This window comes from Heliangelus exortis, chromosome 10 (assembly GCF_036169615.1).
Source record: "Heliangelus exortis chromosome 10, bHelExo1.hap1, whole genome shotgun sequence".
NCBI classification, from domain to species: domain Eukaryota; kingdom Metazoa; phylum Chordata; class Aves; order Apodiformes; family Trochilidae; genus Heliangelus; species Heliangelus exortis.
The window spans coordinates 2,445,835-2,471,850 of NC_092431.1; the positions used below are offsets into that span (position 1 = coordinate 2,445,835).

General features: G+C 46.5%; 1 protein-coding gene across 3 annotated transcripts in view; it reads right to left on the minus strand.

Annotated features, from left to right (window-relative positions):
• The window catches only part of PTPRA (protein tyrosine phosphatase receptor type A), a 118,948-nt gene that overhangs the window by 79,130 nt on the left and 13,802 nt on the right, over nucleotides 1–26,016 (minus strand). For all 3 annotated transcript variants that reach the window (XM_071753160.1, XM_071753162.1, XM_071753161.1), the window contains exon 2: nucleotides 15,803–15,924. In XM_071753160.1, the coding sequence (XP_071609261.1) occupies nucleotides 15,803–15,820 (18 nt within the window). In that variant the 5' untranslated portion in view covers nucleotides 15,821–15,924. The remainder of the gene's footprint in view (nucleotides 1–15,802; nucleotides 15,925–26,016) is intronic.

Here is a 26,016-nt window from a genome sequence, read left to right on the forward strand (position 1 = left end):
GAAGTTGCAGAAGAGGAGAGTCACTAGCCACGAGGGCTAATGACCTGGGACCAAATGTCACCTCATTGCAGATTTTTGGCAGCTTCCTCACCAGGTTTTGGGTTGGTTGTTTTTTTTTTTAATTCTAAGTTGAGAAAGCCAAGGATTAAATGAAGACAGAAGAGCTTTCCCCTCTCTGCTTTTGATTTATGAACACAGAGCTAGCACAGAGCCAGGTGCTCGTGGAAAGAGAAGAAGAAGCTTGAGGTAGGTGGCAGCTGGGCAAACACAGATGTATTTGTCCTTTTTTTCTCTCTGGGCACACTTAGTTAGAAGGGAAAAGAGGATTTAGCAGCTTCCCATCATCTCCAAAAAGATCAGGAAGAAAAGAGACACAGATTCTTCCCAGGACCACAGTGCAGGAGGACAACAGGCAGAAGATTTAAACAAGAGTTTCATATCATAGAATCCTAGAATCATAGAATTAGCCGGGTTGGAAGGGACCTCAGAGCTCATCAAGTCCAACCCTTGATCCACTCCCACTGCAGTTCCCAGCCCATGGCACTGAGTGCCACATCCAGGCTCTTTTGAAATATCTCCAGGGATGGAGAATCCACCCCTTCCCTGGGCAGCCCATTCCAATGCCTGATCACCCTCTCCAGAAAGAAATTCTTTCTAATGTCCAACCTAAACCTCCCCTGGCACAACTTGAGACCTCTTGTGCCCTCTTGTCTTGCTGAGAGTTGCCTGGGAAAAGAGCCCAACCCCCCCCTGGCTCCAACCTCCTTTCAGGGAGTTGGAGAGAGTGATGAGGTCTCCCCTGAGCCTCCTCTTCTCCAGCCTCAACACCCCCAGCTCCCTCAGCCCTTCCTCACAGGACTTGTGCTGGATCCCTTCCCAGCCTCCTTGCTCTTCTCTGGACCTGCTCCAGCACCTCAATCTCCTTCCTGAGCTGAGGGGCCCAGAACTGGACACAGGACTCAAGCTGTGGCCTCCCCAGGGCTGAGCACAGGGGCAGAATCCCTTCCCTGGACCTGCTGGCCACGCTGTTCCTGAGCCAGCCCAGGATGCCATTGGCCTTCTTGGCCACCTGGGCACACTGCTGCCTCCTCTTCAGCTTCCTGGCAATCCAGACTCCCAGCTCCCTTTCTGCCACTCTCTGCCCAGCCTGGAGCTCCCCATGGGGTTGTTGTGGCCAAAGTGCAGGACCCGGCACTTGGAATGTTGAACCTCATCCCGTTGATAAGAGATAAGAAGAAGAAATTATTCTTTGTTATGAAGGTGCTGAGCCCCTGGTTGCCCCCAGAAGCTGTGGCTGCCCCATCCCTGGCAGTGCTGAAGGTTGGATGGGGCTTGGAGCACCCTGGGCTGGTGGGAGGTGTCCCTGCCCATGGAACTGGATGATCCTGAAGGTCCTTTCCAACCCAAACCAGTCTGGGATTTTATGTTCAAACTGCAGGGAGAAGTTTTTCTATGCTGAGCTCAGCCAAGTTGGGCAATCTCCATCCTTGAAAGTTTTCAAGACCCAGCTGGATAAAGCCCTGAGCAACCTGGGGCAGCCTCAGAGCTGATGCTGCTTGGGGCAGGAGGTTGGACTGGAGACCTCCTGAGGCTTCACCAAACCTCCTGCCATGCCCTGGGAGCATCTTCTCAGGTAACCCATCAGCAAGCAAAGCTTGTGCCACTAACTCAGCCTGTTGTGCTCCAAAACACACTAATGGATGACAGAATTCTTTTATTTTGTATAAAAATAGGGATGTAAAAGAAGAGAGGTCCCCACACCTCGTGTCAGAGACATCCCAGAGCCATGGTGTTGGAAACCTTCCAGATAATGACCTGAAGTCCACCACCTTTTGGTGTCACCCCATCCCCTTCCACACTTACAGCTCTTCTCCCCCAATTCCTTCCCCAGCCAGCCCAGGGAGATGCTTAAAAAAAAAAAAAAAAAAAAAAAAGAGAAAAAAAAGAACAAAATCCCCTCGATTATTTATGCTGCTGGTTGAACAACACCAGCTATTGTCAGGGAGTGTTTTACAGCTCTGAATGTCACATTGAGAGTCTGGTCATGCCAGTAGAAAGCCTGCCACAGCCACGTCCCAGCAGAAAAAGCTTTATTTCAGGAGCCAGGGTAAAACCTTCAAGGAAGCTGCTGGGTGTGACGGCAACATTTTGTACAACGACACGAAAAGGAGTCAGGGAGCAGGCAAAGGTGCTTGATTTTTGGGGTTTTTTGGGGGGTGTAAGGTAAGAAAAGGAGAAGGAGCATGGTGTAGAGCTGGGTGAGGTGAAGTGAGGGCCAGTTTTGGCAGGGTGTTGCTCCAGAGGAATTGCAAGGAGAAGCGTGGGGGTGAGCAGAGCTGGAGAGGTTCCCAGCAGGGCCCAGGGAGAAAGTAAGGAGGGAGCTTTTGCTGTCGAGAAACCCGAGCTGGCTCAGCAGACAAGAAACCCGTTTCCTGCCTGATTGTGACTGTGTGAAGGGAAACAGGGCTCTGGAGGCAAAGCCTGCAAAGAAAGCACCACAGCTGCCTTCAACTCCCACCGGGCAGGAGGATGGGAGAGCCCCAAAACAACGAATTAAAAAAAAAAACCAAAAAAGCTAAGCTAAAAAACAACAACAACAAAAAAGCAGCAGGTTTTTTTTTTTTTCTCTGGTGTGTTACCTCACAAAGCAAAACTGGATGGGTTGCAATCTTCCCCTGCCCCACCCCAAATGCCAAGTTTCAGGTTACTTCACCCCATCTACCTGCAAGAATTTTCTCTGAAGCGCGACCCTCTCCGGTAACACCTCGCTCTTACTAAAGCCAACCTTTAATCTGCAAATCTTGGAAAAGGCCTGCAAAGAAAGCAAGTGTCATTTCCTTCCCCCTTCCACACCCCCGTGAGCCGACGAGGAAGTTATAACCCAAGTGAAATAATAAATATCTCCCAGCAAAAAAGGGATCGTGGTCAGCAAGGGGAGAGCCAGAGTTCCCCGGCGACTCCGACCTACAGGATCCATCCTTCCAGCCTCTGACTCAGGAAACAGCTTTTCATCACTGGGTATCAAAGCTCCTCCCAATTTTGGCATTTCCACCTCTCCTGCCTGCAGAACTAGTTTAAGAGCTGAGGGTTAGGTGGTCTGGGTTTGTTTTATTTTGCTTTTTTTAACCAGTTGAGGGATATTTTTCACCGGCGTTTTTCCAGCTGCCGCCGAGCATCTCCTGGGTCTGTTTACCAGCAGCAAAGATCCAAGCTGTAATCCTGGGTTTATCACGTTGCCCTCCTGATAAATTCCCCTATGGCTGCTCCCTCCAAGCCCACAAATCCAGTTTACCACCCTCCACCTGGGAACCTGCAGGCATTTTGGGAGCATATGTATCATTTTATCTCCCCCGCCATCTCGATTTCCCGTGAAAATATTTGCTGGAACCTGGCAGAAGCTTTCTTGCTGTAAGTGCATAGACTGTACCACCACTTCTACCCACACAATTTTCTCCAAGATCCAAGAAAAAACCAACCTTTTTCTTTTGTTTGTTTGTTTTTCTAAGAGACACAACCCTATGCTGCTCAGCATTCCCGTTATCTTTAAGGCCCCTCTGTATTTTTCCAGTGACATCAACACTGCTGCCTAAGTCTGCAAAGCTTGATTTGTTTTCCACCTATTTTATGAGCAAAAGGCTTCTCTTTCCCTTTAGTTTGTAGCCTGGTGAATAACTGGAAAGCCCACGCTGCCAAAAGACCTACAGGTAGCCATCCTAAAGCAGAATTTTGCTAAAGGCTGCACAAAAGCCTTCAGGCTTCAGAGGATGAGAACATCTGAGGGCATCAGAAGCTTTGAGAGACACAATATCACCACCTGGAACAGGGCTGCATGCAAGCATCACCTTCACAACTTCCTTTTCTGGCAAGATAATGGCTTCTATTCTCAATTTGAAACAGCAGCAGCAGGGAGAGAGACTTTCCTGTGGTCACGAGTAAGGCTGGTGGCAAGATCCCACAGTTTGCTGCACTGAACCCATCAGTACCACTGCCATGGGATGGAGAGATGAAAGGTTTTCAACCTCAGAAGGCAGCTCTCTGCAGCAGGCAGGTCAGGAAAGGTTGAGAGGTGCAAAGGACCTGAAAAAGGATGCCCCACAGCTCTCCTCTATCACCCATTGCTCACTGTGCATCTCCTTTGGGGTAGCTGGTTGATTCCTCACTCACAGCAGGGTGGTGGAAGCAGTCTGGGCCAAGTCCATTCATTCAGGTCCCACCCCAAAGGCAAGAATTGTAGGGTTGTGCCTGGATGCTGAAAGAATGGCATTTTTGAAGAAGTGATTAGTCTGGCCCCTAAAAAAATCCAATTCTTTCCATGGGGCTGTCTGAAAGCCTGGGTGATGTGCACATGGGTGTGAGGCAACCCTAAAAGCATGTGGGGCACAGGGTCTGTCCTTGCTGGGATGGTCTGGAAAGCCTGGACGAGCTGTCCCTGAGAGCTTCCACCCAAACCATGTCCCAGGGAGGAAAAAAAAGGAGAAAAACTGCTTTCCAATACTTCCCCATCCTTCCCTGAGCTTTCCCCATACTTTCCCTGAGCAGAGGGGGACAGGAGCTCCTGATGGGAGTGAAGATGAGGTTGGATGGGGCTCTGAGCCCCATGATCTGGTTGATGATGTCCCTGCCCATGACAGAGGGGTTGGATTAGATGATTGTTGAAGGTCCCCTCCAACCCAAAGCATCTTTGTGATTCTGTGGCTGGATCCCCACCATCTCCATGCCCAGGACACACAAAGAGCAGCAGCAACCATGGCTGCAACCCTGAGACCACCCTGACCTCCAGGGCCTTTTGACACATCTGACCCTGCTCATAATTTGTCCTTTTCTCAATGAAATGTGCTCAAAACAAACCAGCAGCACTTCCAGGTAACATTTCCAGTTCCTCCCAGACACTAAAGCTGGAGAAATACAAAGAATTCAAAGGAGATAGCAGAGGTTGGAAAAGATGCTCCACTGCTCACAAGGTCTTGGTGCTTCCAACCTTCCTCCAACAGCTCCAGATGACACTGAAAACACAAGGAAGCTTGGGCCTTCTCTGGGGGCACTGTGCAACACTTTTCCTCACCAAAATATTATTGCTGGGCTGATGCAATGCTGATCAAGAGATAATTCACTTTCTCCCACTCCATCCTTCCCCCATTACCACTGGGGTTCAAGTTGGCATATGCAATTTTCAGGCAGAAAGTAACCATCAGGCTCCATTTTTAAAATTTAGTCAAAAATCCATGAGAAATCTTATTTTTTCACTGTTTTTCATGTCTGTTTAGCTTAAGACTCCACCAGACGGTAGATGAGACACCTTCTCCATCAGGCTGAAATCCAAACAGCAGAATTCCCTGCAATCAGAGATGCTTGAAAGCTGAGGTCAGTAGCTACCATCAACAGAACAGAACTGGAAAAGACCAAACTTTCTGGGTAAATAAAATATTCCATCTTCTTTGGGCACTGAGTGAACTTCCATGAAAGCTTCATGCACTTAGAGAAACCACCCAGGTAAAACACAGCTTTCTGCTTCCAAGAGATTGCTGGATTAGAAAGCAACAGGGAAGAGCACTTGTTAAATATGTTGGAAGCCTTATGGCTGGATCTGGAGCACAAGAAAATGAATTATTTAATCTACCAGATTGAGGACAGAAACCATCACACGTGCAGGAATATTTCAGTGTAAACATTTTAAAGTGGAGTTCAAGGCCAAACAAGGAGGTTTCTTGCTGAATCAAGGCATGTGGAGCAGCAGGACACACTGTGCCCAGAGAGGGGATTTTTTGGGGGATGAGAATCTGAAGTTCAGCTCCTGCAGGCTTCTAGGGTCAAAAAAAAAAAAAAAAAAAGCTACAATATTAAAATATTCAACATTACCAAAACAACCTGAGTGAATGAATGCTGCACTAAACAGACTGAATGAAGCCATAAAACCTTCATATTTATCTCTCCTTGGCCTTGCACCAGGGCTTCCCATCACGTGTCCTGTTAAGAAGCTGTTTCAACCCAGCTCTCTCTCCACAAGCCTCATAAAAGGATTTCATTGCACCAAGCATCAAGGCAAAGAGAAAGAATTACTTAAAAATCCAAATAAAGCTCTTTTTTTTTTTTTTTTTGCCATGTAATTGCGAGCAACAAACATATCTGTGGTTTACAGAGGAGGCAATAAATTAAAGCTCCAGTCACAAATCAAACCAAAAAAAGATATTTCAGTCATTCAATCCACCACCCCAGGACTGCTGTGGTCCCACGGGATGCTTCATGGTTTTGTGAAAGACTTGGGAGTCCTGAACTGAGGAAGTACAACAAGAAAAGGACTCTCAGACTTTTCTGTTTTTTTTTTTTTTTTTTTTCTTCTTGTAAAATGAAGCCAGCCCTCTGGTGCTTCCTGAGCACAGCCTCTTCGGTCTGGTTGCTGCAAAAACAAATGGTCCTTAGCAAATAAGTTGTTTTTGTGAGCTGAGCACATCATAAAAAGAAGAAAATAATAATAATAATAAAAAAAAAAGAAGTCTGATCCTCAGCAAAATGGTTGTGTTTGTTTTTTCTGTAACTGCAGGCAGAAGATGGCTGCAATGGTTTGGTTTCTAGAAAAAGAAACTGGCACTTAATAACTTGAAAACTTCCAGAGGATGAATTTCAACCCGTGAGGAAGCTGAGGATCCCAGCACTTGAAATCCCCATCCAAGAAATGCCCCATGAGACTGAGGGGCAGCAGGACCTGATCCTGGAGACAGCAGGAATTCCTCTCATCTTCTGATATTCTTGCCAGACACAGTAGAAAAAGAAATAATCCAATCTCCTGTGTTTTTTTCATTGAGCTGGACCCCTCACCCACGACTCAGAATGCAGGGGGTGCCCCCCATTCCTTTAGTTTTGGTGAGCAGGATTATTTTAGGAGTGGCCTCTAAACAAAGCAAGTTGAGGAAGCTGGAGTGCTGCCTTGTTTTTTTTAATTTCTTTTTTTCATTTATTTTTGGATATTTTGAGTTTGGGGTTTTGTATAAAGCCTGTAGCAACACACATCTCAGCTATGGAAGTTAGCAGAAAAGGAAAAAAAGAAAAAAAAAAGCCCAAAACCACACACCCATTCATTTCCACCACTTTTCCAGAATGCATTTCAGTGAAGAGAAACTGAGGATGAATCAGAAGTCATTCCAGCTGAGGTGAGTTTCTCTGAACATCAGAAATAATTTCTCTCCCAGAGCTGAAGCCCACACAGACACACAAGGTTTGGTTTCAGAGCAAGTCCCTCCATCAGGACTTTCCCAAAAAAAGGCAAAACCATCAAGGTTGAAGTGAAGGAGCTTTTCATAAAAAAAAAAAAACCAACCAACCAAAAAAAAACTTGGGTGATCTTGACTTGATTCAGGCTGTGCTGTAGCCATCTCCCTGCACCCCAGATGTGACAGCAGTGCAACAGCATGAATAATTTTTGTTACTCACTCCTTGCTGAAGGACAGCATTCAAAATCTAAATTAAGAACATGAAAACCATTAACATTACCATTAACCTCAGCTCCACCCTAATTGCACTACATAAAAGCAGAGGTAACAATTGCAAAGATAACATTGTGTGTCATAAATATCACACACAGGAATACAGCAGTCACAGCATTTGTTTCCTGACCTGGGAAAATTGCTCTAATTGTGGTGTTTTGTGCCCATGGAGGCTTTAGATTTGGAAGTTGGTTGCCCAACAGCCCTTGTTTGCTGTAATTTCCCAGCAGGCTCTTAAGAGTTCTCAATCAACACTGTCTCCAAGTGATGCTCCGAGTTCTGCACCGTGTGGTTCAGCAGGAATTTCATGTTCTTGGTAGAAACAAATCAAGATCATCCCGGGGATACACAAGGTAGATGTGGAGATGGCAAGTAATTAGAGCAGAATTTGTGTGCTTGGGAGTTCTGCTGCACGTTTCACAGCTAAGGGCACCTCAACCAAAACCACCTTGGCTTTTGGAGGCCCTTTTATAGAATCCTAGAACTGGCTGGGTTGGAAGGGACCTCAGAGCTCATCAAGTCCAACCCTTGATCCACTCTCACTGCAGTTCCCAGCCCATGGCACTGAGTGCCACATCCAGGCTCTTTGGAAATATCTCCAAGGATGGAGAATCCACCCCTTCCCTGGGCAGCCCATTCCAAGGTCTGATCACCCTCTCCAGAAAGAAATTCTTTCTCATGTCCAACCTAAACCTCCCCTGGCACAACTTGAGACCTCTTGTGCCCTCTTGTCTTGCTGAGAGTTGCCTGGGAAAAGAGCCCAACCCCCCCCTGGCTCCAACCTCCTTTCAGGGAGTTGTAGAGAGTGATGAGGTCTCCCCTGAGCCTCCTCTTCTCCAGCCTCAACACCCCCAGCTCCCTCAGCCCTTCCTCACAGGACTTGTGCTGGATCCCTTCCCAGCCTCCTTGCTCTTCTCTGGACCTGCTCCAGCACCTCAAGCTCCTTCCTGAGCTGAGGGGCCCAGAACTGGACACAGGACTCAAGCTGTGGCCTCCCCAGGGCTGAGCACATGAAACAGTCCAAGTGGAGAGCACAGATACCCAGCAGACTATTTGGGTTTTAAGGAACTCAGCTGTTTCATCACACATAATCCAGTGGTTTGCCATTTCAGACCTGGCCAGGCTCCAGGGGCTCGTGTGATATTACTCAAATTTGCAGAAACCACCACACCCTCTTGGATGAATGCTCTGTCCATGGGACTTTCCCCTCCTGGTGGGGGGGGAAGCCATCCTTGCAAGCAAAATTCTCCCAAGAATTCCCCTCCTCCTTTCTAGATTGCAAATTTCAACTGCTCAGATTATAAATTTCACCCTTCCAGTAAACCCTTAATAATAATGCAGTGTCTGACAAACTTGCTGGTTTTTGAAGTCCTGTCTTTCATCTCAGTGAAGCCTTCCCCAGGATTTCCAGGTAACATCAATAGCAGCTTCCACCTCTAAGTGCTTTTCTTCCAAGATTAGAGAAGGTTAATAGTGACACTTTCATTCATATTTATATTTCCCAATCAAAATTAACAGATGACAGTGACCCAATTAGGCAGTGCTGGAAAAAAGGTTTCTCCAAATGAAGGCATCATCATTTTTGGATGCCCCCAAGAGATTCTCTAAGATGTTCACATCTTTTTCTCCCCGTGGTTAACTCCTTGGCTTGGGTTTCTTCTCCATTTCATCCTCACTTTCTCCCCAGGAAGAACAACCAGTTCCCCACCAACCCCTCCTCCTTCCTTCCTTTTATAAATTATAGAGAGGATTTCATTTTCTAGGCTTTTTCCCTGGAAGTCATCAAGTTGGGCTTCTTTTCCTCCCACTGCCAGTTGTGCTTCAGGTCCTTGCTTGCCATGAACCCTTCAAGCCTCATCCCAAGAAGACACCCAACCTCTCAGGAAGGTTTCAAGGAGGAAGCTGAACATCAGCCACCCCCTAACAACTCAGCACTTAACAATAAATCCCTCCCTCATTACCATGCTGAGCTACATTAGTTCTGCTGCTTACAGTGCTGAACAATTGAAGTGGGGTTTGGAATCTTCCAATTTCACAGTTTGCAACGTGGTGCATCAGATACTCAAAGGATCCTCTCCAGGCACAGGGTGCTGATGGCATTTATCCAGGGATTTAGATGCATGAGATGCTGCTGGTAAACCTGCTCATGCCTGTGAAAGAGGCAGAGGTGAAGCATCCCTGCTTATATCAGAAGTTGATGGGGCAGAGAGGTGAAATGTTTGCCCATTAACACACCTCTGGTAATCCCATGACCTCAACTGGGGTGTTGGAATCATCCTACAAATCAAATATGGATTTACCTAAGAACCAAATTCCCACTGCAGGCTTCCCAGCAAGCCCAGGAAGTCTTATGACCTCTCCACTCCATCTCCCCACTACTTAATTTTCACAGAACTGGCAAGATTTAAAGGCTTTGAAGCCTCCCAAACGTGGCTGAAGTTGCTCAGTGGTTGAAAAGGCTGCTTGGGATGGAGGGGCTGATAAATCATAGAATCTTAGTATGGGATGGGTAGGAAGGGACCTTAAAGATCATCAAGACCCAACCCCCCTCCATGGGGACACCTCCTCCTAGCCCAGGATGCACAAGGCTTCATCCAACCTGGCCTGGAACACTTCCAGGGATCAACAACCTCCCTGGGCAACCTATTCCAGTGTCTTCCTACCCTCATGGTGAAGAATTTTTTCCTAAGATCTGACCCAAATCTCCCCTCTTTCAGTTTAAAACCATTGCCCTTTGTCCTGCCCCTATCCTCTTGGGTGCAAAGCCCCTCCCCACCTTTCCTGTAGGCTCCCTTCATGTGCTGGAAGGATGCAGACTGGATAAATGAAGATTATATAAAATGTAATGCTCTCCTCTTTTTAGGAAGAACACCAAGCTTTACTCCTTGTTCCATGAAAACTAGGAACGACCTTGTCATTGCTACAGCTGGACCTGTACCTACCAAATATTAGCATTTTCCCTACTTTTTGTGCCCTTTGTCCCTGTTGAAAGCCATGTTCCCCCATGAACAATAGCAATGCATCAGCCCTCATGATCAGCTCAGATCCCAAGGCTTGGGAATGCTTCTTGGTATTCAAAGTTCAAGGAAAAAGGTGTCAGAGACAGCAAATGGCTCCCAGATCCTCAAGCAAGGACCTGCAGCAGGATCCTTCAGTGCATATGCAGCATTCTGGCTTTAGAGGCATCATGCAGATTAATCAACCAGAATAATGATCTCACAGTGAAGTGTTCAGCTGGAATTAAAGAGATTAATGTTCAGGTCTCAGCTTAAGAAGTTCTCACCCTTGGGGAAGTCATATCAACTCCTGCATCTTGCCTCTCCTCTCCACAAAACCTCCTTTGAATTACTGATTGCAGAGCCCGAGTGAAGATGCCAGAGGGAAAGATCACTCCAAAGACTTTTTATTATTATTATTATCATTATTATTATTATTTCCTTAATACCCTCCACGAGGCACTGCCTTGTTTCCTTCACGATGCTTTGAAGAAAGATCTTCCATCTTCAGGGAATAAAAAATGGGTTATCTTGTTCATTATACCACGTGCTTCTTACTGCTGAAGTACAAATCTGAACAAACACTCCCAGGAACACAGCAAAAAATGTGCAGTGTAATTTCCTGTAGTAATCCATTGGATGGGACTTTGTTACAACATGTTTGCAGACCTAGAAGTTAGACCAGGCAAAATTCTGAAGTTAGGGGAGCTCTTCTGAGCCTAAATTCCCCGAGGGGCAGAGAGGCATGGAGAGAAATACCATCCCATAGAGTTCTGTGTGGTTTGTGATCTCCTGGTGTTGGATCCCTAAGGACTTTGGTTCTTCTGGAGTTAAAGTGAGGCTTTTGTTCTCCAGCTCCCATAGGAAGAAAAACATTCAACCCAAGTGATGGATTTCTAATTCAGTGACTCCACACCAGCTCACCTGTAAAGCCCTAAGAGTCCAATGTCTGGAATTCACAAGGGTTTGGTGACATCCCAATAACTCTGGAAACCAAAGAGATAACCAAAACTTCTCGGTTTGTGGCTTTTCCTGAAGGCTACTCAAAAATATTCCTAAAGTTCAGAGCCAGGCTACCAACCACACCACTGCCCAAAGCAAAATGAAGGCCAGGTTTTGGTGAGGGTGAAAAGAAAGGGGAAAGAACTTGGGTGGAAGAAGAAAACCCAAGCTGAGTAACATGTGATGTGTTTTGATTTTAATCTAAAGCTACTCAGATTGAATTCAAAATTGATTCAAAATTTATACTGATTCCAAAACTGTGCTGTGAAGCAAGGGCAGGCTTCCCTCACCATGAAATGAGACCTCCAGCAGGCAGCCAAGTGACATTAAGTAAGAATTTGCAGTGAAAGGATAACTGTGCTTTGGTGGTGACACCTGTGCCACCCCTAGCCCAAAAGCTGTCACCACCTGACACAAGCAAGAGGTGACAGAAACAGCTGAGGCACCAATGACCACAGAAACCAAACCTTCCTCCCCACACCGAGCCTGAAATTGCACTGGGAGGGTTCAGAAATCCCACAAGATTTGAACCAATCTCCAGCTGCCTTGAAAGCATAATTAACTTCAATTGTTTCTTGATTTTATCTCCATTTTCTCAGGTTCTGGGCTATTTGGGAGAGCACTCCCTGTATGCACATCTGGGTATACACACTGGTGCATGCACCTACTTGCCTGGAGTTCCCAACTTCCCAGTGGATCTGCTTTTCTCAGGGCCTCCTCAGAAAACAAAACCTGGGGAGGAAGCTTTAACCTTTGGGAAATTCTCCTTCTTATCCTGTCCAGTTGCTGATAAAAATTTCTGCACTCACTGCACCTTGCTGGTATGGATGAGCTCAAACCAAGGGAGCATTCAAGCTCAGTTTGGTTCTGGTAGGTTCTGTTCTCCATTCCCCCAGAGTTTTCTGACTAGTTGCTTTTAAATGCAAAAAAAAAAAGTAAAATAAAATAAAATAAAAATAATAATTATAATGATAATGATAATAATAAATAAAGATGTTGAGCAGGCCCTTGCAGTAAGGAAGAGATTTTCCTCTCTTCTCCACATAAATTTTAAATTTTCCTAAAAAAACCAAAAGGACAGGATTCAGAGAAACCTACACAGAAAAAAAGAGCCAGGAAAGTCTGACCCAGGCTAGAGACAACCTGACACTGCAGGCTTCATCCAGAGCTCTGCCCATTTTCCAGGTGTTGTTCTGAAGTTTCCTCCCAGCAGCAGAAACCAAACCTCCAAAAATTGCTGCTGTGACATCAGGTGACCCAAGATGTGAGCACATCTCTCACCTTCCAGAACTCCAGTGAGTTCCCTCTCCTCCCACTGTGTCTTGCTGGATGTTGGGAGCCTCAAAATCTCTACCTGACAGGGGACTGAGAGTATTTTGGGGGAATTTAAAGGCAAATAATTATGATCAGTGTTACAGCAGTGCTTGTGGATTCCTGGTAAAGAAATCAGTGCTGGATCTAGTCAGAGTTTACACATCTATTCTCTCTTCTCTCCTATTGCCCAAAATGAGATTTAGCAGCAAAAAAAAAATTAGTTTCCAGTCAATCAAGGGCTGCAACAAGTCACAGGCAGGCAGGTAACCTACACTACCATTCCTTCTTCTGGCCAAGAGGTAATGCAAGCAGCAAGACTACACACCAGGGAGGATAAACATGGAAGAATATCAGCTTTAAGAGAAATGAGTGACCCTGCATGGTTGATTCAGGAAAATAGATTGGGTGTAGCCAAAGGGTTGGAGAATTCCATGCAAAAAACCCTAGAGTCCTTCCAATCCCAAAGAGACTTTCCTACTCAGTGGAAAATTCAGTTTGCTACAAAGTCAGATAAAAGTTTTTGAGCCAGCCCAGGCAAGGGTTCACCTATACACCCAACTGAGAAAGGCCAAGAAGAAGGCATCCAAACACCCAGCCCTGCCAAAACCTCAGTGGTTTTATCATCTGGAGTTCAACTCCACACCTCCTGTCCTGCTGTTCCTGCTTGCATGACAAAGACTTCAGAAGAACCCTCTCCTGGCAGCAATCCCAAACCCACAGCTTCTGACCCACTGCTGGGAGTGGGGCCACTGCATGGTGGCAGCTTCCCAGCAGGTTTTGAAGCCTGAATTTCCTAGAAATCCACCCTCCCTGTCACATCCTTCACACTCCAACAATGCCCTCAACCTCTCTAAACCCAAGTGCTGAAGGAAGCCCAAGGAGAGGCTGAGGGGACCAAGGCTCAGATGGAAGATGCTCCTGCCCTTGTCTTCATCACCAGGGGACACTTTCTCCCTGCCCTTCCTGTTGGGATCATGAAAATAATGATGGTGGTGGGAAAACCCAAGCCAGCTGTGGGTGTAGGCTGGTAATCAGGAGGGTAATCTGGGGCTGACACTGAAGCCCTGGGAGGTGAGGGAGGAATGAGGAGGAATGAGGCCCTGCAGTCATCCCTGGCTATGGGATGGATTCCAGGTCTGAGCAACCTGGTCAAGTTGAAGATTACCCTGCTGATTGAAAGGGGGGTTGGACAAGAGGACTTTAAGGGTCCCTTCCAACCTAAATATTCCATGGTTCTGTAATTCCCACTCGTGCTCTCTGGGAGAGGTGACAGTGGGTCTGCTTCTGCCTCCCATTTTCCAGTTTTCAGCTCAATCAGTTCCCACTTCAGACCTCTCCTCAGAGAAGCCACCAGGCCTGGGAGCACCACAAAGTTCCCAGTGACCCACGCAGAACCTTTTGGGAAGCAACTGAAGTTTCAGATCTAAACTTTGAAGCCTTCTTAACCTTCATTCTGCAAAAGCTCCCTGCTCTGCCAGCATTATACCCCGGGCTAAGGCTGAGCCAGAATAAATGTGCTGAAAAGGCTGACAGAGGACACTAACTTGTGACAAGCGAATGTGACCAGTGAAAACAAAGCCCAGAAATCCAGCAATCCATCTGAGTGGACAGCTTTGTATAGATTCCACCCGTTAGTTTTCTCCCACCTAATCCAAATCTGAATGCTTTGGACCTGTAGCATGAATCAATAGGTGATGAAACACTTTAAAAGGCAAGCCACAAAAACATAAAAGGCTGCTCAAAACCTTCCAGCTGACATCTGCTGGTTTATAACCCCAAGAGAAAAACCACTCAGCCCCAAAATGACTTTCTGGTAGCCCACAAGAGCCAAGAGGCTCAGAGAATGATGGACACCTGCAGCAAGCCAACATCCATCTCTGCATCTTGCCTGCCTAAAACAGCAGAACAAGTCCCATAAAATGCATGCAGCAAAAGACAAGGTGAAATGGAGTTAAGTACATCCACATCCACACAGTGCCTGACCTCAGACTCAGTGTTAAGTATGATGTAAATTCAAAGAGAAGCATTTAATCACCCATAAAAGTGATGATTGGCTTCAGTCTGGCACACAGGTGTCACCCCAGGTTTGCAGAGTTCAAATACTCTTCATCTGAAACCATAAACTGGTCAAGTTTGGGAAGCACATGGTGTCAGCAGGGCCCTCTCTGCATGTTGGAAGGAAATACCAAACCTGATATACAAATTTTGTCTCCAGACAGGGTGAATCTGTGAAAGCCACAGCAACAAGAAATGCTCTACAAAAGGACCTTGTTTAAAAAAGCCAGCAGGTTTCACATGCAAGTCTCAATTTGCTACTCTCTTGCATCAAATCCATTTTGGCTGAACTGAGTCCTCTGAAACACCAGCAAGAAATCTTAAAAGTAAGATTTTTATTTTTTAAAAAGCATTCCTCAATCTTTCCCTCAAATCAGACTATAGGAAGAACTCCAAGCAGAACAGCTGCCCAATGACTGTTGGTTTTTAATCCACCAAGATTCTAAATAACATTCCCTCTTACTCCATAACCTTTTTTCTTACTCCATGACCTTCCCTTCCTCAAACAGACTCTGAGTTTTTATTTCCTTCTCCTTCATAAATCACTCATGCCAGAATTATGAGCCCATCTGTGCTGAGGTGATTGCAGAGGTCAGTGTATTTCTAGCTGACCCTGGTTTGCACAACCAAGAAAAAAAAAAAAAAAAAAGACTTAAGAAAAGCCCTCTTCAAAATAGTGCAAATATTTATGGCCAAACTCTTTTCAAGAATGAAAGACTCCTTCAAATAAAACAAGAGCAAATACTGGATTCCTTAAAATTTGCATCAAAACAAAAGCAACCCTCCAGCAATGGGAATAACAGAGCACAGGTTTCCCCACAGATGTTGGAAGACTGACAGATGTTGATCCCTGAGCAAAATGCATGCCCAGCACTTTCCAAATCTGCTCCTCTCCTGGATGGGTTACAGCAGCACTGGATTCAAACCCAAACCATCTCATTTAAATTTCTACTGTACCTTCAGAGGGACGTTCATCCAACTTTTCACCTCCCCAACGTGATGGTCAGAGCTCTTCAGGTGAATATCAAACCAGGACACAATCAATCCTTAGTAAGGCTGATGATTATTCTCAATGCACCCTGTAAGAGAGAAACACCCAGTTAATGGCTTGTGCCAAAAGAAGGGAGGCATTATTTTAAGCAAACAGCTTTCTTCTTGCCCCAGCTGCTTTGATTTTGTTGTGGGTGATGGGAACTGTCCCACAGACCAGAGACTGTCCCACCAGCTAGTGCAGCCCCCCTATAAATTCAGTTTATCAAAGTATTACAAACAGAGCTTGGAGATGGTTGAGAAGAAGACTTAAGACCATTTGGGAAGCAGCCAAAGAATCACAGAATGTTTAGTTTGGAAGAGACCTCCAAGATCATCCAGTCCAACCTTTGACCAACTCCAAACCCATGTCCTGAAGGACCAGGTCCAAATGCCTTTTAAATTCCTCCAGGGATGGGGACTCCTGGGCAGTCCATTCCAATGCCTCTCAGTGAAAAAACAGCTCCTAACATCCAGCCTAAACCTCCCCTGGTGCAGCTTCCATCCATTCCCTCTGCTCCTATCCCAGTTTCCTAAGGAGAAGAGGATTTTTCCCTCCTTGCTCCAACCTCCCTCCAACTTTGGGACTACAAGGAGCAAGGGTGTGATTAGAAGGATCTGTAGAGCCTGATCAGAAGTCATTTATAAGGAAGGCAACCAAAGAGCTGCCTCTTTCCTAGGAAAATGCCAAATTCCATCCTGATTTACATGCTTTCCAATCTCATTGACTTCAGAGGGATTGCCTGTGGGATCAATCACCAGGCTCTGGCCTCCCAGCACTACAGAATAATCCCTTCATATTCCTCCTCCCAAAAATCTTATCACCCCACCAGGTGCTGCAGCAAAGACCCCCCCTGAGCCAAGCCTCAGCCCTGCAGCTTCCCCTCTCCCTTCTTAAAGCTTGGGGAAGGGATGAAAAGGAAGGGAAAGTTCTGAGGATGGAAACATCAATAAGGGAAAGCCAGGGCCTCCTCCAGAGTGGCTGAGCAAGGGGCTGGCCAAGGGGTTATTTTGGGGGAGATGCATGAACCCTCCTTCAACCTAATTAATTCCAGATCCAAAAGCCATTCTGATCCAAGGCCAGGAAGTATTTTTGTTAGGAAGGGCAGGGATAAATTAACTCCTAACTCAAGTCCTAATCTTTTTTTTTTTTTTTTTTTTCCTTCTTCGTTGTTGTTTAAATTCTCCCACTTGCTAAGATTTCAGCATTCCCTGGTGATGAAGAGGAGCTCTGTTCTTCCAGCTCATCTTTCCCTTCTCTCCAAGGCATCTCAGGGCAGGTGCTTCCCCCAACCAGGCTCTCAAAATTCCACAACCTGCTCCTGCATTTACAACCATCAGCCACCACTGACCACACTCTTCACTTGAATCCCAGCTGTTATTTACAGTGCTCCCAACACACAGAGGCTAAAATAAATGTTCCATGGCCCCATAAACACCAAGGCCTTTATCTACAGCCCATTTCAAAGCCTGATTCCATGTAACAAGCCTTTGCTCATCTGTCTGCCACTTCCCTGGGCTCCTGTGGGATGGGAAGAGATGTACACAGCTGGTCCATACTCAGACACACACACAAAAAAAGAAGTCAGCTATAGGGAAAGGGGGGTGAGATAAAGGGAAGGGAGGTATAGGGACATTGGTTTCCCTCCTTCCATCTCCATGTTTTTGCTCCCAGAAGGGCAGGATTATGCAGCAATTTGTCAGACTTCAACTTCCATACAATACAGAATTGCAGGGTTCAACAAGGCAGTCATTTCTAAAAAGAAAAAAAAAAAATCACACATAGGAAGCAGAGAATATGTGGAGAAGTTGAGGGAAGTATCAGTCACTTAAAAACTGGAATAGAGGGGAAAAATACCTGCACACTTCACAAAGTGTGCTCTGCAAGAGCAGAAACCCTGCAGTGAGAAAGATGCTTTATTTAAAAAGAAATCATTACAGAAAGGGGATCAATACTTCAGCAGTTGATGTACTGCACGACTTGCTGGGCTTGCCAAGCAGCTGATTTCTTCCCAGGCATCTCCCCAGGCAAGTGCTGACTTCTGCCAGACCCATTCAGCACAAGGGGGAGAAAAAACACAAATCTTGGGGCAGATAAATCACTTCCCTCAGGTCTGAACTGGAAGATTTCACACCCACACCCACCCCCAATTACAGCTGTGGGTCCATTATTCAATATTTGCTGCCCCCATCCAAGTTTTACTTAAATTCTAGACCCTCCAATCTCCAATGTGGAATTGAAGTGGGTAATTTTTATACATTAAAGCTAAAGCAGTTATGGTTTTATTAAGCTATTACACATTGCTGGGACGAGCTGCCCTAAAGAGCTGATGCTAAATCACAGTCAATTATGGTTTGGTAAACTCTCAAGAACAAGAGATCAACACATCAGAAAAAAGCCACGAGGACTTCACAGGGAGACCTCACCCCTGACATGGGGGTTGCACCAGGGCAACGTTGATTTGCTCAACACATGGGCTCCAGACCTTTTTCCATAGTTTTCTGGATCACGTTCAAGCTTTGAGTTCTTTATTTTTTTTTTCCAGCTTCCACAGGAGCCCCAAAATGAGGACCTGGAACCAGTGAGCTCTTCTGATATTCTTTAGAAATTCTTTATTCTCCTCTACAGAAATTCTTTAATTTGAGGGTGGTGAGACACCAGAACAGGTTGTCCAAGGAAACTGAGGATGCCCCATCCCTGGGAGGGTTCAAGGCCAGGTTGGATGGGGCTTGGAGCAACCTGGGCTGGTGGGAGATTTTCCTGCCCATGCAGGGGAATAGGTTGTCCAAGGAAATTGTGGATGCCCCATCCCTGGAAGGGTTCAAGGCCAGGTTGGATGGGGCTTGGAGCAACCTTGGCTGGTGGGAGATGTCCCTGCCCAAGACATTGGAACAGGTTGTCCAAGGAAATTGAGGATATCCCATCCCTGGAAGGGTTCAAGGCCAGGTTGGATGGGGCTTGGAGCACCCTGGGCTGGTGGGAGATGTCCCTGCCCATGCAGGGGGGTTGGAACTGGATGATCCTGAAGGTCCCTTCCAACCCAAACCATTTGATGGTTCTGTGATAGAGCCCAGGCCAACTGACTCCACCAAAAGCAGCACTCCTTGGGGCAGATGATGGGAGAGACCTTCTGTCCAGTTTGTCTGCTCAAACTGGAGGGTCCTCCAACCCCAACACATGCAGAGGGAGAGGGAGGAGGGCAGGATTGTGAAAATGGAGGCTGGAGGCCAAACTGCAGGAGCCTGAGGGCAGGGCTGTCCCCAGGTCCTTCCCTCCCCTCCACGGGGCTGATTTTATTTAGGGTGGCCAGGAGACTCTTTGCAGAGGATGTTGGAGAACTGAGAGAGCTGCCAAAAACTGAGAGAGAGCTCAGTGAGAGGTGGTGAGAAATCCACCCCAGTGAACCACAGCACTGCTTGGCTGCCTTTTGTTTTTTGGGTGAAACCAAAAGTCAAAGATCTAAGGGCAATTCCACCCAAAACACTTCCTGGGTTTGCAAGAATCTTTGTTTGCTTTGGGTTTTAGTGGTAGATGGGAGCAGAGACTGCAATTTGTGGGAGCTAGGTTAGTGCTGGGAAGGCAAAGGGCTTTTCATCTTCCCCCTTAGCAGACAAAAGCAAGCACTAAAAATGCTGCTCTGAAACAGGTTGGTCCTGCACTCACAGAGGGCAGGAGAAATTAGCATGATTTATTTGTGGCTTCAGTCACTTTGAAAATTAGATAAAGGGAGAAATGCACCTGAATTAAGAGTCCTTCTCCTTTCTTTTGCAACTAATGCTTCAAAAATGCACTTCTCAGAGTTCTAGGAAACCACACTTAGATAAAAAAAAAAAAATACATTTACCCAAGAAGGAGAATGAAAACAAGCAGAACAATAAGAGTCACGGAAGTTTGCTCTGAGGAGACATCTGGGAAGGTGAAAGGAGGAAGCAAGCAAAAAAAAAAACCAAAAAAAAACCAAACCACACAGCACAGAGATACAAATTAATCCAAATCAGCAACAGAAGAATTATTAAGCTATTTCCCATTTATACTCTACCCAACAGAGAAGAAGTGAGCATATGGTGCTGGATGATCCCAAACCATCTGCACTCCTGCACACAGTCATGGCCCCAAAGAGGGCTCAGCCCATCCCTGGTTCTCCTGAGGACCTCCTGTCTCAGAGGCTCCTCTCCTCAGCCTCCCTGTCTCAGGGTCCCAGAATTGATGGAGAGCACCTCTGGAGATCATCTGGCCCAAGCCCTGCCCTCTGGGCCACCCAGAGTTGGTTGCCCAGCTCTGCTTCCAGATGGCTCTTGAAAAGCTCCAAGGATGGAGACCCCACGACCCCTCTGCCAGTTCTCAGCCACCCTCAGAGACAAGAAGTGCTCTCTGATGTCCCCTGGCTCTCAGTTAGTGCCCATTCCCTCTTCTCCTGTCTCTGGGAAGAGCCTGAGCAGCCCCAGCTCTCTCAGTCCCTTCACCATCTCCATGGCCCTTGGCTGGACTCTCCCCAGTATGTCCCTGCCTCTCTTGTACTGGGCAGCCCAGTATGGACACAGTGCCCCAGGTGTGGTGTCCCCAGTGCTGAGCAGAGGGAAGGATCATCTCCCTTACCCTTCTGGCAATGTTCTGCCCAAAAGACCCCTGGCCTCCTCTGCAGCAAGGACATATTGCTGGCTCATGGTCAACCTGGTGTCCACCAGCACCCCCAGGTCCTTTCCTGCCATCCTGTTTTCCAGTTTGATGAGATCCATCTGGATGGCACCATGACCCTCCAGAGCATCAACCAAACCTTTCAGTCAGACACCAGTTTGGTGCTGTCAGCAAAAATGCAGAGGGTGCACTCTGCCTCCTCTCCCAGGTCATTCATGAAGATGCTAAACAGGAATTGACCCAGTATTGACCTCTGGGGTCAACTGGTGGTTACTGGAGTCTTTTTGTTACCACCCTGTGGACTTTTCAACCCCTCATCCACCTGGCCAATCCCTTCATCATGGAAGTTTCTCAAGTTGGTCAAGCAGAACTTCTCCTTGCTGAACCCATGCTGACCACTCTGATGATTTTCTCATCCATCAAGGGGCTGGAAATGTTTTCCAAGATGAGCTGCTCCATCTCCTACCTGTATTTATGGTTTTGGCTCAAAAAAGCCTGAGAATCTCACACTTATCTACTCAGCCTTCTTGAGACACATAGGGAAGAAAGAAAAATACTTGTGGGTCACTACAAAACCTCACACAGGCAAGATTTTAGTTTTGATAAACAACAAATAGAACTGGCACAGGGAACATCAGCTACCTGGATGATAAATATCCATCATTTTCCCCAGCAGTGAAGCCTGTCCTCACTGCAAGAAATTGCCATTCACTTCCAGCACAAATGGATTACTCAAAGATAGAAGAGAAGCTGGGGGCACAAATTAACTCTTAGAGCACAGTGTGTCCCAAGAGATCAGCTCAAACCCAGCCCCTTCTTTTCCACCACAGCACCCAGACAGGGAACCCGATGGCCTCTTTGATTGCTTCCATCACCACAATAATTACTTTAATTTTTAGCTGCTTGATTTTTGGCAGAGACTCTCTTAAAAGCCCAATCAAGAACAATTAAATGCAAGAATTAAGTGAAATAAGGCGCCAAGAAGGTTTGGTGTCTGCCCCTCTTCCCCTAAGTGGGATGGGAGATGAAGTGCATCCAGGCTCCTGAAAAAGCCTCTAAAGGGAGGCACCCTCAGAAGTGATCCAAAAATCCTTTTTCTTAATAGGAACCATCTAGAACTTGCTCATAAGAAAAGCTAAATCATGCAAGGCCAGTGAGATGGAGCCCTGGCTTCAGCCCCCACTTGGGTTCTGAAGTTCAAAACCTTTTTCCACATCCCAGGGAGTGCAGCCCGTGGTCTTTTCTCTCCTTCCCTGATGATGCTTGGGTGTTAAGCAGCCAAATATGCAAATAACTACAGCAGAAAGCACACAGTGTAATGATTAATGGACTTATCTAGGAGAGGAGTTCTGACCATGATTCTTTATCTCAGGGCTTTTTCATGTGTTTTACATCACATATTCATTGGACTGGAGAAAGCCACTGAGGAGAAGAGTGACCAGGACACAATTCCTTCCTTTTTATCCTCTCCCAACACATCATTCACTCCCCTGCACAGGTTTGAGAAGCAAGTAGGGATGCAGAACTTGTGCTCCAAACAGCCACAGGGTGCTGCAGGTTTCTCACTGGAGAAACCCAGACTAGAATCCTAGAATCCTAGAATGGGCTGGGCTGGAAGGGACCTCAGAGCTCATCAAGTCCAACCCTTGCTCCACTCCCACTGCAGTTCCCAGCCCATGGCACTGAGTGCCACATCCAGGCTCTTTGGAAATATCTCCAGGGATGGAGAATCCACCCCTTCCCTGGGCAGCCCATTCCAATGCCTGATCACCCTCTCCAGAAAGAAATTCTTTCTAATGTCCAACCTAAACCTCCCCTGGCACAACTTGAGACCTCTTGTGCCCTCTTGTCTTGCTGAGAGTTGCCTGGGAAAAGAGCCCAACCCCCCCCTGGCTCCAACCTCCTTTCAGGGAGTTGGAGAGAGTGATGAGGTCTCCCCTGAGCCTCCTCTTCTCCAGCCTCAACACCCCCAGCTCCCTCAGCCAAGGAAACTCCTCAAGGAACTTCCAGGGTTGGCTTCCCAAAGATCCCTGGGATTACAGTTCTGACCTCATTTTAATTTTTTTTTTTTATTAATAAATATAAACCTCCCCAAAATTGTCTCTCATTCAAAGGCCATATGCACAACAGTCACATTTATATTCAAAGTTCTCTCCTCATTCATGAATTCAAAAGCAAGGCTAAGCAGATGCACCATTAAGTCCAGTGTCCTCATTTCCGAGGATAATTATCCCCAGCTTCCCAGACACAAGAGACTCCAAGAGAAGTGACTTGTCAAGCACTGAGATGACAGAAGCAGCAACAAAAGCCCACTCCCCTACCACTGCTCATGCCTTGCAAAATAATTGCCTTCCCACCCAGAACCAAAGGTTACAATTACAGTGAGAATGAGGCAAGCCGGAAAGATCCATTTAAACAAAAAAATAAAAAATAAAAAGGGGGAGAAAAAATGAAAAAAAAGCTTTAATGAACACATGCAAGCAATTTTAAGACAGAATTGGGGCTCGTTTTTGCATTGCACCTTGTTTGCTCATGCTTTGTCTCAGTTACCAACCACAAATTAAATACTTGAGTTAAAACTTTGCTCATCTGGTACCTTTGGTACTTAGTCACTAGAAACTGAACATCTGTTTTGCTTTGAGGCTTTCAGCAGTGACTCAATGTTATCTACAACATTGGACAGCTGAAGATTTGTATTCCTGAGCTTTGATTTTATTTTATTTTTTTTTTCACCCCCTCCCTTAGCAACAGGGCTGCTTGCTTTAAGGCCTCAGCCCTACAAAACCCTGCTCCAAAAATCATTCAGGTTTGACACGAGGTGAGAGGGAAGCACAGGACCCTGAGCAAAATTTCATCCTCAGCTGGAAATAAACCCCAGGGAGCTCCCTAGCAGGGCAGAACTTGCTCCTCATCTCCCTCCAGGATGGATGGGCAGGGTGCTGCAAGGCTTCCAGGCTCCAGAGAAGCAGCAGCAATCTCCTGCTGTGTTTGCAGGAAGGATGATAAACAACCTGCAATTAAAATGACTCCAGCAGCCCTCTCAGCATCTGCATCTCCCCAGCCCCAAGCCTGAAAGCAATCCCAAAGGTTTATCTGCCACTTAACCTCCCCTGGCTTCAGGGGAGCTCAGCATCAGGGATCTGCAGCAGCAGCAAAGCACCCGAGGTAGATTTTGGGGCTTCAAAAAAAGGATGCAGGAAACATCCCCGTGCCCAGGGATTCAATTAATTTGCTGGTACAAAGACACCAGCATCCCAGGAAGAAGCTGTGCATCCACAAAGGACTTCAGGGATAATAAATGCTGTAAGGGAAGAGCCTGGATAGAGTCATCAGCTTGTCCTGCTGGCAGGGAAGGGATCTGTGTAATATCCAAGCTGATCAGGAACAGCCATCAAGCTCCCCCTCCACCCCATCGTTTGTGCAGGGCTGATGCTGCAGCTCATTCAGAGGAGAAGTTTCCCTGGAAAAGCATTAGGGATGAAGCAAATCCACAATCCTCCCCTGTAGCAGCTGTGGAACAGCCCCACACCCCTGGCAGATGGATCTCTGGGCACAGGGTGGCTTTACCAGGCACCTCCATCTCCCACCTCAGCCAGAGGCACCCCACACCTGAAGGGATTTAGAAGCCATGGGCACACTTGGAGGGTTTTACAACCCCTTGGGGGTTCTACAACCCCCTGCAGATCAGGGCAGTGCCACAGAGGATGTAGCAACACACTGGGGGACTGAAGTCCAATCCAGGGAAGTCTCTATTCCCACCTCCCACCTGAGGGCTTTCACCTCCAAAAGGTTTTTGGGGTTTTTTTTTCCCCCTTCAGCAGATTTTTAAAAATAAGTGTGCTTAGTTACAGCCTGAGACAGTCCAAATGAGCACAGTGGATGGACCACAACTCAGATGCCTTTAATTCAATACCTCCAACAGCAGCAGGTCTGGGAACCCAACTTTTCCCCATGCACCATCTTCCCCAGAACACTTCCCAGTCTCCAACTGCTTCTGCCCTGGGATCTTTGCACTTTCCTCCCAGGAGTTTATCCAGATGCTTTTCTGATCCCTGTGAGATTTCAAGCACCTTACAGCAGGCAGCAACACAGCTCAAGACATGGGCTGGAGGTGGCTCCAAAGAGCACAGAGCAGGAGAATGTCCCACCCAGGACATCAGCTCCCAAAATGATGATACCCACAGTTCCCACAGAGTTTTCACCCCCAAGTTTTTCCAGCATTATTAATATAGAGACCATGACAAACAAGCATCGTTGTGTCAGTCCTCAAGACTCAACCTCAGCTCTTCATTAGTACCTCTGCAGGCAAAGAAGCAGCAGAACTGGTTTGGAAAGAGAAAAGGGAAGAAAATACAGATGACTCCGACCGATAACGTGTCTAATTAATAAAGTTTAAACTAGCCAGGCTGGTTCAGTCTGTGCCTCCCATCTGCTTTGGCTTCAGTCGGGATGGTTCCCATCTCCACAAGTGCCACTTTCCATACAGACATTCCCACATGCTGACCAGCCAAAAGGTGCCTCCAGCACCTGGAGGCTCAATGCTCCTGTCCGTGTCCTTCTCTTGGGAAGAAGTGATGAACAAAGTAAAGGATGAGTGCTCAGCCTGCCACGAGTAGTCCTGAGACACCAAGGCCTTATCCCAAGGAGCAAACACAAGATTTTGGCATGAGTTTGCTATAAAGTTGTAGTCACTACTCCCCCGTGGCCTACAGATAGGTGTTTTATCTACTTTTAAAGCCTTACCTTCCTAACAGCCAATGTTTCTTATTCTGTTGCCTTTTAGGTGACTTTGCAATCCACTTGTTTGAACTTCTGTGGTGCAAATCCTTATAAAGATTTATCTGTGGAGTGACTAGGCATGGCTTGCTAAGGCCATCACTTAGAGTTAAGATATTACAAGTTCCAAGTTCAGACAAAGTCTTGATTCTGGTCCTTCTTTTGGAAACAACAAGCAGAGAAAACACATCCTGTTGAGTCCCAACAAATGGAAACATCCAGATGCTCTCACAAACAAGCACCTTGGTCTTCAAAGCTTCAACAAAAGGAAAAGGTGAGCAACCAAATCAACAGTTTTGATTAATTAAAATTAAATCAAAATTAACAGAACACTTCCAGCATTCCACAGGTCAGCGGCAGAGCCCAGAATGGGAGATGGAGAAGCCCTTCAAGTGCCTGTGACACCCCAACAAAGCAACCTCTGCAACTGAAAATGAGATGGATAAGAGGTAAGGAGAAGGGGCAGGCAAGGTAATGCAGGGATTTCAGCCAGTGTGCCATGAAAGATGCATCTGAGTTCAGAACAGTGGCACACCTGAAGACAAAAGATCTTCATGTACACAAAGCACCACCTTGCTCCCTCAGGGAAAGAGGAGGAGTGGGGAAGATGGTTACATCCCATTTCTGGTTTTTAAGAGGATTTCTCCTCAGGTTTTAGATCTGTGAGAAGTTTTGAGACTTAGGAGCTGGGGAAATCCAGCTGAAAGCATAAAGAGGAGAAAACCTGCTC